General features: G+C 30.3%; 2 protein-coding genes across 6 annotated transcripts in view; both read right to left on the bottom strand.

Annotated features, from left to right (window-relative positions):
* The window catches only part of LOC143230707 (glucose transporter type 1-like), a 320,532-nt gene extending 314,863 nt beyond the window's left edge, over positions 1-5,669 (bottom strand). For 4 of the 5 annotated variants that reach the window (XR_013016603.1, XM_076464720.1, XM_076464719.1 and 1 more), the window contains exon 1: positions 5,524-5,665. The gene's annotated coding sequence lies outside the window, so the exon portion shown is untranslated. Of the gene's footprint in view, positions 1-5,523 lie in introns of all 5 variants that reach the window. The other variant, XM_076464724.1, reaches the window with a different exon arrangement.
* Positions 5,670-9,755: 4,086 nt separating this feature from the next.
* LOC143230704 (syntaxin-6-like) overlaps positions 9,756-14,415 on the bottom strand; it is a 40,371-nt gene continuing 35,711 nt past the window's right edge. Inside the window, exons 7-8 of the mRNA XM_076464717.1 lie at positions 13,320-13,414; positions 9,756-11,990 (exon numbers count right to left, since the gene is read on the bottom strand). Of these exons, the coding sequence (XP_076320832.1) occupies positions 11,914-11,990; positions 13,320-13,414 (172 nt within the window). The 3' untranslated portion in view covers positions 9,756-11,913. The remainder of the gene's footprint in view (positions 11,991-13,319; positions 13,415-14,415) is intronic.

Below are 14,415 nucleotides of genomic sequence, written 5' to 3'. Positions count from 1 at the left end.
CCGACTATTTGAAATCGTAATACGTAACCTTATAAATTGAGGGCTCGTATCCGAGATAAATTATAATATGTAACAAATGACTGTCACATTATTACATTCCAAAGGCTGACAGGGCAGGGGTATTTGAGCGCCATAAATACCAGAGTATCTTGATTAGTATTTCAACGTGTCTGCAAACTTGTGTACGTTATTCCTTAAAGTTCAAACAAAAAGTCTCAGTGATAGAAAAGACGGGGCTGGTTTATAATAGATATGTATTAACAAAAGTTTTTAAATATTAACGAAAGAATAGATGAAGTGGGTGTTGTTGAACAACTTCTCAAAAGCTTGTTTCTAAAGAAACTAGAAAATTAAAACTTTATATTGAGATCGACATGTCTCAACTCTGACATTTCTCTAACAAAATGTGCCTTTGGGGAAAGGTTGAATATTTCATCATGGCGCTTAATCAATAGCTACTATATTTAGTATCTATAGGCGATACAGAAGTAGCAGCTGATAATGGTTACCAATATCCAAGAAACAGAGTTTTCGCTTCACCCTTTACTTTAAACTAACAGAAAATATCAAATGTTACCTATTGTCAGTGTTGCATCTACATTTTAAATAATGCATATTTTTACGTAGAACAAAAGAAAATCATATCAGTAACAAAAATAAAATAAAATCGTTAACTCAAGAATTGTTGATGTGGTTCCATACTTTTATTGGACTTCACAAAAATATAAACTATTCATATTCCAAATTAACAACATTCGAGTGACAAAAATACCAGCAACTTAGTGTAGCCAAATGGCTAAGTACTGTCGGGAATTTCTATGTATTTTACAAAGACAATGAGTAATTGTCCCCAGTTGAGTATTATAATAACCAAAAACAAAATTACTCAGTATGATGTGAATCCCAGTAATAGCGAATGGTATCAAAACAAATCAGGAATTGGACAGTTAAAACACGCATTTATTACGTTCAAGTGTTCAATAAGGGTAATTTTATGCTATTTCTAGATCTAATATTTTTTCAAATATAAGCTCTAAAACATTACATACTAAATTGTTGATCTATTTTTAACCATTCGAAATAGTTTTTGACAATATTGTTGTAACGTTGTTCTTTTGTTAGAGGGTTCTTTTAAATTACCAGATGAAAATAATTTATATTTTCTGTCCACACAACGATAATATATTATTTTATTTCCTCCTCTAATATTTCTACAAACTTGCACACTGCCGTCATTTTACAAATGACCATAACTCAAAACAATTTACTTATATAAATAGTTTCATTTTCGAGTTCACATAGAATTATATGCAAATACAGAAGTAATCACTAAAATCTAAATAATTTATGTTATTGATTTAAATACTAAACTTTCTTTATCGTTAAAACTTGTGTACTTGAGAATGATTGCACTAGTGATAAAAACGTCGTATTCATTTCTTAAAATATTCTTCCTTACTGTAAAAGCTGTAACTTGTAACAAAATAATTAGCTTTGCAAAGTTACCGTAATAGCTAACACGATGATCAGTTCATCTCAATATTAAAAATAATTATACAGAACTATCTCCTTGACTGTCTTTCGACACACTCTTTAACTAACTTGCCAATGATTCACAGAACGTTACATTATAATGTCCCGTTTAGAACATACAAGAGAAAACTTGATGTTATATCTTTCAAATTTTATAGGCTTTCTTAGCCCTCTAGCTAAAAAATTACAACATTAAAAATATAGCTTACAGCACTGCCCTTTCCTGGATTGTAAAATTCTTTGAATAATTCTAACAGAAAAAAAAACAACAGAAAACAAACAAACTACGTTAAGCTGTCCATTCTTCTCTTTTTCGATTTTTCTCTTCTTATGCTCATGATATGAGGAGGATGGGATGACGTCTTGTCCCTTGTTGTTACAGTCTGTTCTATTGTTTGGAGAGTATATGTTTCAATATAGCAGGATCTAATATCCACCGTAACTTCTCGTCGGTGTCTTCATTAGTTAATCTGTATATTTAATGTATTCTAGTTCCACCGTGAAGTGCAAAGCTTCCTTTAAAAAACGTAATCTAATTTGCTTCGGTCTAATCCTCATACCCTGGTCTTTTATGGCGTTTATAAATTAGTGATGTATCAATGAATCCATATTTTACGAGAACCGTCCGGATATGATAAGTGGAAAAGACTTTTCAAATCTTCCACAAGGCTAAGGTCTCTTTTTCCTTCTATAGTATCTTCTAGAATTTTGCTGTGAATACTATTCTTGATACAATACTCTCAACCTATTCAACAAGGCAGCTACAACTGCTTGATAACTGTTATAATTCTCAGCTGGAAGATTAATTTTATTCAAGCTGGATCTTGTAAATGGGCAGAAATACTCATGGTTTGTTGTTCATTGTTACAAACCTTTTCTCTCAAAATAATTTTAAAATGAGCTTGGTATGACTTCCGTGGTTCCTTCCCATCATAGTCCACTGGTTTCTCTAGTTGATAAGGTTGAACTGGCCAGCTACATTTTGGAACTGGATTTGGTACTGTCATCGATGGAATAACCCAGGAACAGATATCACAGAAGTAGCTGTAATAGATATAGACCAAATAAGATCTCCTATTCATACTTTGTAGTGGATAGCATTCAAGGCTGAAACTCTTGAGCTGATGCAAAAAGAGTTGTGGCTGGCTTAGTCTTTGCATTTCCAGATTTTTTATTTGTCGATGAGGTTCTTTTCTACCTCAATGATGTATTTCTTTACTTTATCAGTTTTGTTGTTTTAGTCTCTCTGTACATCTCCAACAGTTCCTTTAACAAAGTCTTCAGATTTCTCATTTTAATTCTCCCTTAAAGTCTACATCTCTTTCGTTTAACTCTTTCCTTAAATTATTGTAATGTTTTTATCATCTTATGCCCCTTTGTACTTTATTTTTCTCTGAATTTCCTATTGTTCTATTTGAATTTATTGTAAATTTCTTCTTGGCTTTCTTTTAATTTTGTGCCTCGTTTTATCCAATCCTGTCTTAGTAATTTAATCATTTCAACGTTTGAATTTCACTGCTCAACCTCTTGGTTGCCATCTTCTACAGCTGAAGTTTGATTTATAGTACAGCCTACATGTTCCAAGTTCTATTCTATTTCCACCAAAATAATACCCCTTTTCTAGCACCAGCTATTGTTATGGTGTGAGCGCCTTTTACAAACGAACTGAAAACCACTAGGCTGAGCAAAACGCGTTTTTAGCAACGGCTATTCACGAATAAAATGTGGTTGAAATACTATATCTATACACTTTTCTACATCTTATAAATCCTTAAGGCACTAGATAAACAGTGTAGTGTTTGAAAATATAATAGGCTTAACACTAATGTCTTATGATATGTGTAATCATAATCATGCTTCATCAATTTGAAAAAGGACGTTCACTCCATAACAATCATCCTTGTCATTGGATGTACAGAACATCTGAATAAATACATCAGCATATAAACTATTGCATATACAATCTTACAATTATTAGGGCATGATTATCCAAACATTTCTCACAATGAAATAACGTTTTTTTGTATTGAGGAAGATTATTTGAATGTGCATGATAGTTACGTATAACTCTCAACAAAGTAAATTTATCCAGTTATTATCTTCGATAAATTCTTTCTTGTTTAGTTTGGGCTACCAGACTGCTTACACTTCTTTGCGGACCCAATGGACCACTGGATGTGCTTAACACTAAAACACAAACCATACCAGAGGCGTCACTAGGCCTGTGTACAGATTATATTTGACAGTGCCGCGAATTCTCAGTGAGTGTACTGAAAGATCAAACTAGAAAACCGTGATCGATATTACACTTAAACGCCGAAAATTTCCGCGCCTTGAGCTCGAGTCCCGAATCTTGTAAGCATCTAGAGACACCTCTGAACCATACACAGATACAAAAAAACCAACAGAAAACAGTGGAAGACATTTTGTTAAAATATCAAGAAGTAACATCTCTTTAGCATATCAAATAGTTCTCAAATTATTAAAATGCCCTTTCTAGCATTATTGTATCTCTAACTAATACAAAGAATAAAGAAACACAGAATTTCGACAAGGAACAGACGACATTGAATGTAACCGATAGCACCATAACATAAATACTTTTTACAATATAGATGATTACAGATTAATGACGAAAGAATGTTAACCTTGTTTCTTTTCATAAATCCATACGTTTATTGCTATTATTACATTATACACTTTCTCAAGGATACATTTACTGTAACCATATCTTAGAAAATATTTATAATTTTGAAAATATCAGCAAGTCATGAATATGTAAATAATTATTGGTAGTGGTTGTAATAACATTAAACAGTAATTAACAGTAATTAAAAATATCATCATCAAATGTTACAGTGAACAAGTTATTTTAACGATTATATTCTTTTATCTGATGATGACCCAACGCAATAGGTTGAAACGTTGAAATCGTTAAAATAAAAACGTTATTGTATTTTTTGTTTTGGAGGAGCTGAAAACAGCGCGATTTCTTGAAACTTTACAACTAGCAACAACGTTCAGTGCAATGGCTGAACTTACAAGAACTCTGACGGTAAACCTGTTATTTGGCTTCTGATTTTCAATTATAACATCATTAGGAGTTTCCAAAGCTTTTGTAAAGTGTGTCAGATATATCTAGAAAGATATCAGTTCCTCTGACATTGCTAGTAATAGAACCTTATGTGCACTTTGGGTTGGAGACTAAGTGATATGATTATTGATTAAACATCCTATATATATTATAATACAGTTTTCAACATTTGTGTTTTTAGGATTCATCAATCTCGACTGTATTCTTTCAATACCACATACAAAAACTTACGTCTAAAACTGTGTAATTTTAGCACAAGTTTGAAATCAGTTTAATTAATTGTTCTTCTCAAAAAACATTCCTTAATAGTTATGTATATTTTCTAGTTCTTGCATCAACACTTATTTCTACAAGATGCTAGATAAATTATACATGAAAGTCGAACCATGCAACCTAATGTACAATTGTTTAATCTTAGGAATTTTTGTGAAACATATTTCTAATAGAATAATAAGCAAAATTACTCCCCCGTCTAATTATATTAACACCTTTGTAAAAGTAAATATTTAACATAATGAAAAACAAAATGAAATATCTGTTAGATCAACCTATAGTGCATGTTGAATGAAAGATAATCAATAATAATGTACAAATGTACACGTGTTTTTGGTTTTATGGAGGAATGTTCACTATGGTAACAGTGTGAAAAAAATACTGAGATCACAGAAAGGTACATCTCAGGAACTGAAAAAAGAAATCAAAATCAATTTAATATTTGACCTAAATCTCAACCAGTTTTGATAGCGTGACTTGCATTTCAAATACTAGTAAAACTATAATGAGGATAAAAAGTTGCAACAATCGAGTACAAAAAATGCAGTTGAAAGGCCTAGCCACCTAATGTAAGCTGACCAATTAAAAATGTAAACAGTTACTTCATGTAATGAAACTCTTACCTATCATAAGTTCATTGATCGCTGATTTAAGGCGAAAACTTTCAGAAAAAAATGCAATAGATGCGACATTTAATTACCATTGTTATATAAAACGCCGAGTTCTCAAGAGCGTCTCCATCTTCTAGATGACAATATCAATGGTGCCAACGATCGTTTTAAATGTTGTTCGTTAGAGGGCGTTAGCATGAATACATCCACGAAGCGAAGAGTATGTTCTAAAAGTCGATATTGTCTAACTCTCTAATGTATTTGTTACATTTCTATAGAAAAAGGTTAAAATAATGAAGGGCATGTCCAAGATAACACTGTAAAAAAATTCAGATAAATAAGTGTTTTGAATTCGATAGTACTATTAAAATTAGTTTTAATTAATACAAATTAAATAGTTATTATAACTCATAATTAATAACAAACGTAATATTATATTATACTAGTGTATATACTGAAAATCATACTTTTACATACATATCTAAAAAAATCATCACTTTTAAAACATTTGTTTACAAGTTATACGTTGAAAATTTACTCTATTATTTTACATTGAGAGCGAATACAAAGGAAAACTAATTCGCAGTTAATAATTTTAAGAAAATTGTATTTATAATTTCAAGGAAGAAACGCATTTTATTGTAAAACTACAAGATTTAAAAACTGAAATATATTGTTTGTTTATGGCAAAATGACTAAGGCCTACCTATTGCTGTTTTCCGTTTTTAACTGACGGTAACGAAGAAGATAACTGGCCGGCAGTACCCGCTATCGATGATTTACCAACAAATGGTGAGATTTAACGTTATATTATAACGCATGCAAGGCTAAAAGAGCGAGCATGTTCAACACCGGGTTTCGATTCCACGACCAGCAAATTGCGAATTGAGCGCCAGAACCTCGAGGCTCCGATAAATAATGGCATACACTTGTATTAATTGAAAAAAAATATATTGGATTTTGCTATCTCATTTGTGCATGAATACCCCTGAAAGTTTAAAGCTTACAATCTAAATTATTGATGAAGTTTAACGGTTTGAACTCCTGACAGAAATTTTTATTTATATTTAGGGGTTACGAAATCTGAAGTACCGTCTTTATTTGTTCTTTTGTTGTGCTACGATCATCACAAGTATCGAAACTTGAATTTAAGTATTATAGGCCTTCATGCTCACCACTAAGTCATTGGGGAAGGACTGCTGTTTTATGGAAAACAACAACTTGTATATTCCTCACAAATTATTTTGTCAACGGTGCACACTGTAAACTTTTTTGGATTATTTCACTGTGTCACAAATACGTATTTAATATAAAACCGACGTACTCAAGAGTCTTGGTATGTAGTATCATTTAAAAAGATCATTTAGTTTTTCTTTCTAAAAATTCATACTAAAGCACATTAGTATAAAATGTAAACCCCTAATGAATGCTTCATAATATATAGTTTCAACTCACTTTTTTAACTCAAAAGGCAAAATATCTAGCACACATACACACACACACACTTCTACCTCCATAAATTCATGGAAAATGATGTGTATATACACACAAACAGACACACATTTACAACGAAGCATTGACTTTATAAATTAATTTGAAAATCAACAAGACAGTCGCTGAGAGTGTGCTCTGTTCCAAAGATCGGAGCTCACTTTGACGTATTTAAATCTCATATGTATCTATATTGAACAGTCATTGTATATACTTACATCAGCAACTATTGATAGAAGTTTAGAATAATGCTAGTATAATTGCATCCACACAGATCAAACCCTTTAGAATACTTATACCCGTTGTTTGCTTGGAGTACCTCGCAGCATATGCACCCATTGAAATCCGAACACAATATGCATTTTCACTTTCAAATAGTTTCAGCAACATTTTCGCGTTTTTTCCATCGTTAATACATCTTTTCTTTTTTAACTATACTCGGGATAACACCTTAGTGTACTTTTAGTAGAGAAATAAAATTCAGTATCAAATTAAAACATTCTCTTTTAACAGCCGTTTGTTCCCCACACGTTGAAGTTATACACGCCATTTGACATTGTGTCACCTCTTCAATATTAACCAATTATTAGTTAACCAGTACAGTGGCCTTCATAACAGTATAACCGTCATTAGTTGAATTTATACTTTGTCTAAATTAAGTCAGGTCCTGACATAATACCGTTAAAAAGTGTTTTGCGCTTGGGAACAGAAAAACTTATTTCAAGGGAATAGTTTTTCAGGTGTCTACTCCCTCCCATTCGCTAACAACTCTTGTCATAACCAGCTGTCAGAAGATTCTGTAGGTTCTACTAGCACGGAGAAGTCGACGACGTGGAATCTAAACAAACGGATCTTTTGCGTGTCTTTGATAGGAGAGTATAAACATTTATTACACCCAAAACACGTGCTTCTTGTTAACTGATTATTGTTACATACGTGATTTGTTCCGCTCAAATTAACAAGAAAACGTAATGGAAAAATTAAAACTTCAATGCTCATATAAACCTTTACGCAAAGGATACAAAATATGAAACATTTTATTATAAAAAAAATAATTTCTGTAATGATACAAAACGGCATATTTTATCAAGTCTTAACTTGCAACTGTGAATGTGACAGTTGTAATTAGTATTGCATAAATACACCTCAGAAACTGATTTATGAGCAAACTGTTAAGCAGATGAATGATTTAAAATTATAATTATTTTAAAATTCTGAGGTGATTAAAGAACTGACCCTACACAGTTATATGAGATACAAAAAGTATTTTTATTATTATTATTACTGGTAATTCGCTCATAAATCATAGTCTCATATCTTGATAAAAGTGTATGTCTAGCTCACATATTTATTTCTTCCAAAATTTAATTTCTGTACAAGTTAACGTGCAGGACAATCATAATCCAGATTAGTGATACAGAGTAACAATTGAGCATCTGTCAAACTTAATCATCAATGCAATATCTGTTTACTAACCTTTCTCACATTTAATAAATGAAAATAATTAAACAGCATTCAAGCTTAATTATTAACATATATTAAAATAAGTTTACAAAATCACACCACGTTTTCATATTAAAACAATTTTTTCACTAATCAGGATTTTTAGTAAATATGTCACAAAATATAACCTTCATAAACAAAAACTAAAATCTTCAAACAACTTAAACTTCAGATGTTTTAGTTATTACTTTTACCTTCCTCAGAAATAGAACATTAATGTAGTCAACCTGTGTAGTGCACAAAAAAGCTTTCCAGTTTTGCAATGGGATTATCAGAGACAAATATTTCTACATTGGATATTACTTGTCTCACTTATAAATTATATTGTGAAATTAGAATATGCAATTATAGCACAGATGAACCAGCATTCTGAAGAGCTGACACTTAAAGCAAGAGTTTAATTTAGGTTGATGTTTTATAAAGAAGAGCAACTTGTCAAACTGTGTTATAAACTGAGACTTGTAAAAATGCATTTGTTGCTTTTTTAATAATTTTTACTTCTTGGAAAATAGATCTAGAATCCATATGAAACGTTTCAACTTTCCAATAAAAAAAAACAACAGAACTTGCAACTTCACATATCTTACTTTAAGTAATGAAAACTAAGAAATAAAATTGAATCTACACTTTACATATTCAATTGAGAAGTTAAGGTATTGTTCACAGTACTGTTTACAAATTGTATTGTTTAATATATTAAGCCAAAATTTAGAACAAATAAATCCTCTAATCTTTTTTACAGCCATCAATAAGATTACCTACATCAGGCCTCCCAAAGTTAAAAAAAAAATACAGCATCAAGTTACATGAAAATTCTTTAAACTTAGCACCTGAAACATAAGCTGTTTTGATATCATTGTCAAAAAATAGTTTTACACAATTTTCTTTAAATATACCATTACTAATGCAAAAGGTAATAGTGGAATGACGTATAATGAGTATTAATATCTGAAACATTTCCACTCTGTTAAAGATAAAACATTTAGGGGCAAAAAATAATTATAAATACATACATATAACAAATGTGTGTAAATGAAGACTTCAACACAGTCATTTCTAAATCAAGATGTATTTAAATTTTCAAAGTTCAGATATTTTTTATATCCAAAATTTTAAATACATTTATTTTTACTGGTTTAATAACATTATAATCATGTTCACTATCATCATGTTTACAAAAATGTAAATACTTTATATTCTCAAAAGTACAATATGTCTGTGAATGTTGTAGTTGGACAAAAGCAACACCCTTTTATTCATATTTCAAAATTTTAGTTCACCACAAAATGCAACATACATATATGCATACTCTCTTACCAATGCACAATATGAAAATTAAACAAACACACATACCAAATTTCATTACACTAGCTGTGTATTGGACTCAAATATTTCCTCATACTACTTTCAAATCCTACAAATGCTATGGGATTTATAATACACAGCTGCCTTCTATAGGGATATATATTTAGTGATGTTTTAGAAAACTAAAAAATCTACACTCACAACTAATGGTTACACACAACTTAATAAACTTTAAAACATTGAAAGTTCAGTAATTTCTGATGGAATCAACTAAAACCCTTGACATCACATTAAATGATTAAAAATAAATCTGAGATTTCTGAGAGAGAAAATCAAAACTTATGGTAAATCAAAACAACTTGCCTAAAATAGCTCAGTTTAAAATTTTTTTCATCACATAACAATTATAGTGTTACAGTATTCTTACAGATCACGTCACAAATAAATATGATTCTGTGACATTAATTTTTGATTTGAAAAAGAAATTATTCATGTTACAAACAATATTTTTGTTTAAATAATTTAATTACCTTCAAAAATAACTTGATAAGATAATAGCAATAATGTTGCAGAAAAAAATACTTTCAGTAGACTTATCATAACATTACTTATAGTAGTGATACAGTGTATATTAATTAAACAGATTGGTAGCTCAATTTAATAGCTGTTTTGCATCATTTTCTTCATTGGTAGAATTTTAAGTCTGATATTACAGTATCCACCTTGGACTTAAGTTTCCTTAAGTAGCTTTAACAGCAGATGTTTTAAATATCACTATTTTTTTCTATATTTGCATAATTTCAGTAAGTTACAATATGTTTTCTATCAGTTTTCAATAATGTAACTCCATTTATTAAGTAATTTATCCATAAATTATATTTCTCACTCTATTAATGGGTGACAAAAAAGTAGGATTATGAAAAAGACAAAATCCATCACTATAACAAAGATGAAATGAAATAATTAACTGTTAGCTACTTGTTAATACAGCATCAGCCAGCTGAGCTCATACTGTTATAAAAGATTACTCATTACAAACTTTTCCACTGGTATTTGGTAAAATTAAAAAGCAAAATTTATTTAGTGTTGCAGATGTGGAATTCATGCACAAATTAAATTTTTCATATTATATAAATAACCTTCCATGGTTCATTATTATCTTTTTATATTTAATACACTTATCAGTTCATTACAATCATCAGCCCTAAGTGCCATGTTGGAAATACATAGCACACCAAAATACTTTATCCAAAACTTAACAGCTAAACCTCTTCTGAATTTTAACACAATTTGTAGTACTGATCAAAGCATAAGTTACAAAAACATAAGAGAAAAACTTTCGTGTTCAAGGTCTTAAAGCACATCTATTGTATTTTTTCATTCAAAGAGTCTATGAATATTAACTTTTTATTGATTCTTAGGCCTTTGAAAACAATTTCAAATGAAATGTCTTCAAGAAACCAAACTCTATTTCTTGGTTAGGAACTCCACACATTGGCATCTACCTTTACACTCCCTGAATACTGCAACCATTGACCTTTCACCTAAAGCAAAATACGATTTTGCAGAGTGACAAATCTGTCAGTTTTGTTCTCAGAGACAGGATACTTAGGAATACACAACAGGGCATGAAGGGAATACTGTCTATAAGGTTAAAACACTTTTTAAATAAGCAAGTAAGAAAGCTTATATATTATTTGGATCCAAAATAATGTTCATATTACAACTGAAGATACACAAAAAATAAAATCTTAAATCTTTTACATGAATTATATTTATTATGAAGTAACCATTCTTAAACTGCAAAATCAAGACTGGTACTTGGATCTGTGGGTATGACAAAACTTTCATAACAACTTGTGCTTTTCACTCCAAACAAACTAAAAACTTTTAAAATCTACACCATGCAAGTTTTTCTGAGATAGCATTTAGACAAATATTCAGTCTTAATTGATTTTGACAACATTTAACCTCAAGTACCTACTGCTGTAAGAAAACAAAAAAATTCAAAAAATATTTTTAAAGTGTATAATCACTCATAAGCAGTATCCATCATCTTCCTCTTCATCTGTTGTTCCCATATTAAAAGCAATATCTATCGAATTAAATGATGAAAAATAGGGCAATCACCACCATCATGACTCCAGAGAGAACACCTATAGCTATCCATTGCCTTCCATCTGAAGAAGAAAAATCAGTGGAAAACTTCTTTATATAAAACAGGTCCTTATAACTGTCAATTAATTTATTTTAAATAGCAAGGGAAAAATTATACTATCAAAATGACCCATAAGATGTAAAGTCATCTAGTGACTATTACCTGAATACTATTAAACACAACAAAACCTTGAGATAAATAATTACGTAAAAGGTCAACATTATACACCATAAATTGAATACCACAAAGCTGACATAAGTGGTAATGTTCATGCACATTATTAATACTCACTAATTAAGTTTCTTTTCTGAAAATGTGACTCCAAACTAACACTTATATTAATTTGTAATTGAAGCCTATCGTTACCATTTCCTCCAAATTAACAAAAATACTTATTTAATACACATGCATAGCCTCAAACCTGAAAATCTTAAAACTGAAACTACTGTATTCAACAGCCTGTTCTTAGATAGCTGGAGATCACCTCAGAGATTCTTCAATTTTATACAGAGACTAATCACCAGTCTTTCTTCTGCAGATAAGAATTTATAGCAGAAAAAATGTGCCAAAATACACAACACAATAATATGTCTTTTTAAACCCACAATATCCTAAAAGGACACATTTTCACAACTAAATAACTACAGAACATAGGAATACAGTTATACTGTATCATTAAGCAAATTTATATTTCAAATTAAACAGTATACATAAATGCAAAAAAAAGCACATGTATATAAAATAGTAAACTTCTCTACAGTACTTTTTAGGAGAAGAACAAGATTTTAGTATTTTATGTTAAATAAAACAAAATTCCTTTTACAGGCAGAGCTAAAACTTGTAAATTCCAGAGTTATAATCTTCACATCTATTTCTATGTGATTCAAGATAAAAAAACTACAGGCAATTACAATTTTAAAACTATTTCTCTACTGGTTTGGTTTGATTTGAATTTTGCACAAAGCTACACAAGGGCTATATGCACTAGCTGTCCCTAATTTAGCAGTGTAAGACTGGAGAGAAAGCAGCTAGTCATCACCACCCACTGCCTACTCTTAGGCTACTCTTTTACCAACAAATAGTTGGATTGACTGTTACATTATAATGCTCCCTTAGCTGAAAGGGCAAGCATGTTTGGTGTGACGAGAATTCGAATCCACGACCCTCGGATTACGAGTCGAGTGCCTTAAAACTTGGCCATGCCGGGCCATTCCTCAACTGACTTGAAGATTTAACTGGTTCAGTTGTACCAAAAGAGATTTATTGTTATTTTAATCATATTTATTTCTATTAGCAACCATTCACATACAAAAAACAATATTGAAAATAAAATGTTAATGATATTTCTTGCCATTAGAGAGATGAAGTGCTTTAGCCATTTTTTTCAAATTTCCATCCAATCGAGACTCTGTATTTTCCATCTCATTTCCAAGATCTTCTAACATCCTGTGTATAAAACATTTTCAGTGCATGGAATATTAAACAATGTTAAATGAGTATCAATATAATTCATTAGAAACTTTTAGAACTGAACCACCACTGAACTATATTTAATATGAACTAAGCATCTTTTTCTTCATAACCAACTGTATTCCATGTTACTCCTTAAAATGCCCTCATACTTCAGCTGTTGAATTTTTCACAAATTAATTGTATTTTGCATTATTTCTTACTATGCACATTTGTTAAAAAAGAAGTAATTTTTGGACCAGTTGCTAATCTCTTTCAATCCATATTATATGCATAAACAGTAACACAGCTACATAAACGTTGTTATCAGCAAATATAAAACTAAAATCAATAAATGCCTGCAATAGTTTATGCAAAAGTAAAAATTCTACAAGAATTTGATTAATGTTACACCTGTGACAAGGTGTTAACTGTTACATTTTTTTCAACCAATATATAAGGCAAAGATTAAAAAAAAAAAAAAACATCAACAATTTAACATGACTCCAAAGATGGGAGCAGGTGTGTAAGAGATTCATGATTTTGAATTTACAATAAATATTATTTTATGATTTTCAAACTTGGCAAGTCCAATTAGCTTCATGTTTTCCAGTTCAGGCATTCCAGGTATTTATTATCCAGTCAAAAATATAACAATATTTGAAAACTTATTTGTGACCACATATTTCCCCAAAGAAAATTAGAACTCAAGTGTTAAGATGTAATTTTTTTACATGTAAGTTTCATTAACATTTGTTTTGGATGAAAAACTTAAAAGAAAATCAAAATTATTAGCTTAATTTTCAATGTTTGTCCTTCTATTGGAATTATTATCAAGATGGTGAAAGATATTAAGTTTTCTACCTGCACAAATACAACTAATCCATGAATAAAATAATCTAAATTACAAATCTCTTTCTTCTGCATTTATTGGAAGTTTCTTCTTAGCTTAAATAGTTTTAAAACAGTGAATTTTTGAAGTTGATGATACCAAGACC

Source organism: Tachypleus tridentatus, chromosome 10 (assembly GCF_004210375.1).
Source record: "Tachypleus tridentatus isolate NWPU-2018 chromosome 10, ASM421037v1, whole genome shotgun sequence".
Taxonomy (NCBI): Eukaryota; Metazoa; Arthropoda; class Merostomata; order Xiphosura; family Limulidae; genus Tachypleus; species Tachypleus tridentatus.
Note: the sequence above shows the minus strand (reverse complement) of the source record. Positions and strands in the feature narration are given on the sequence as shown.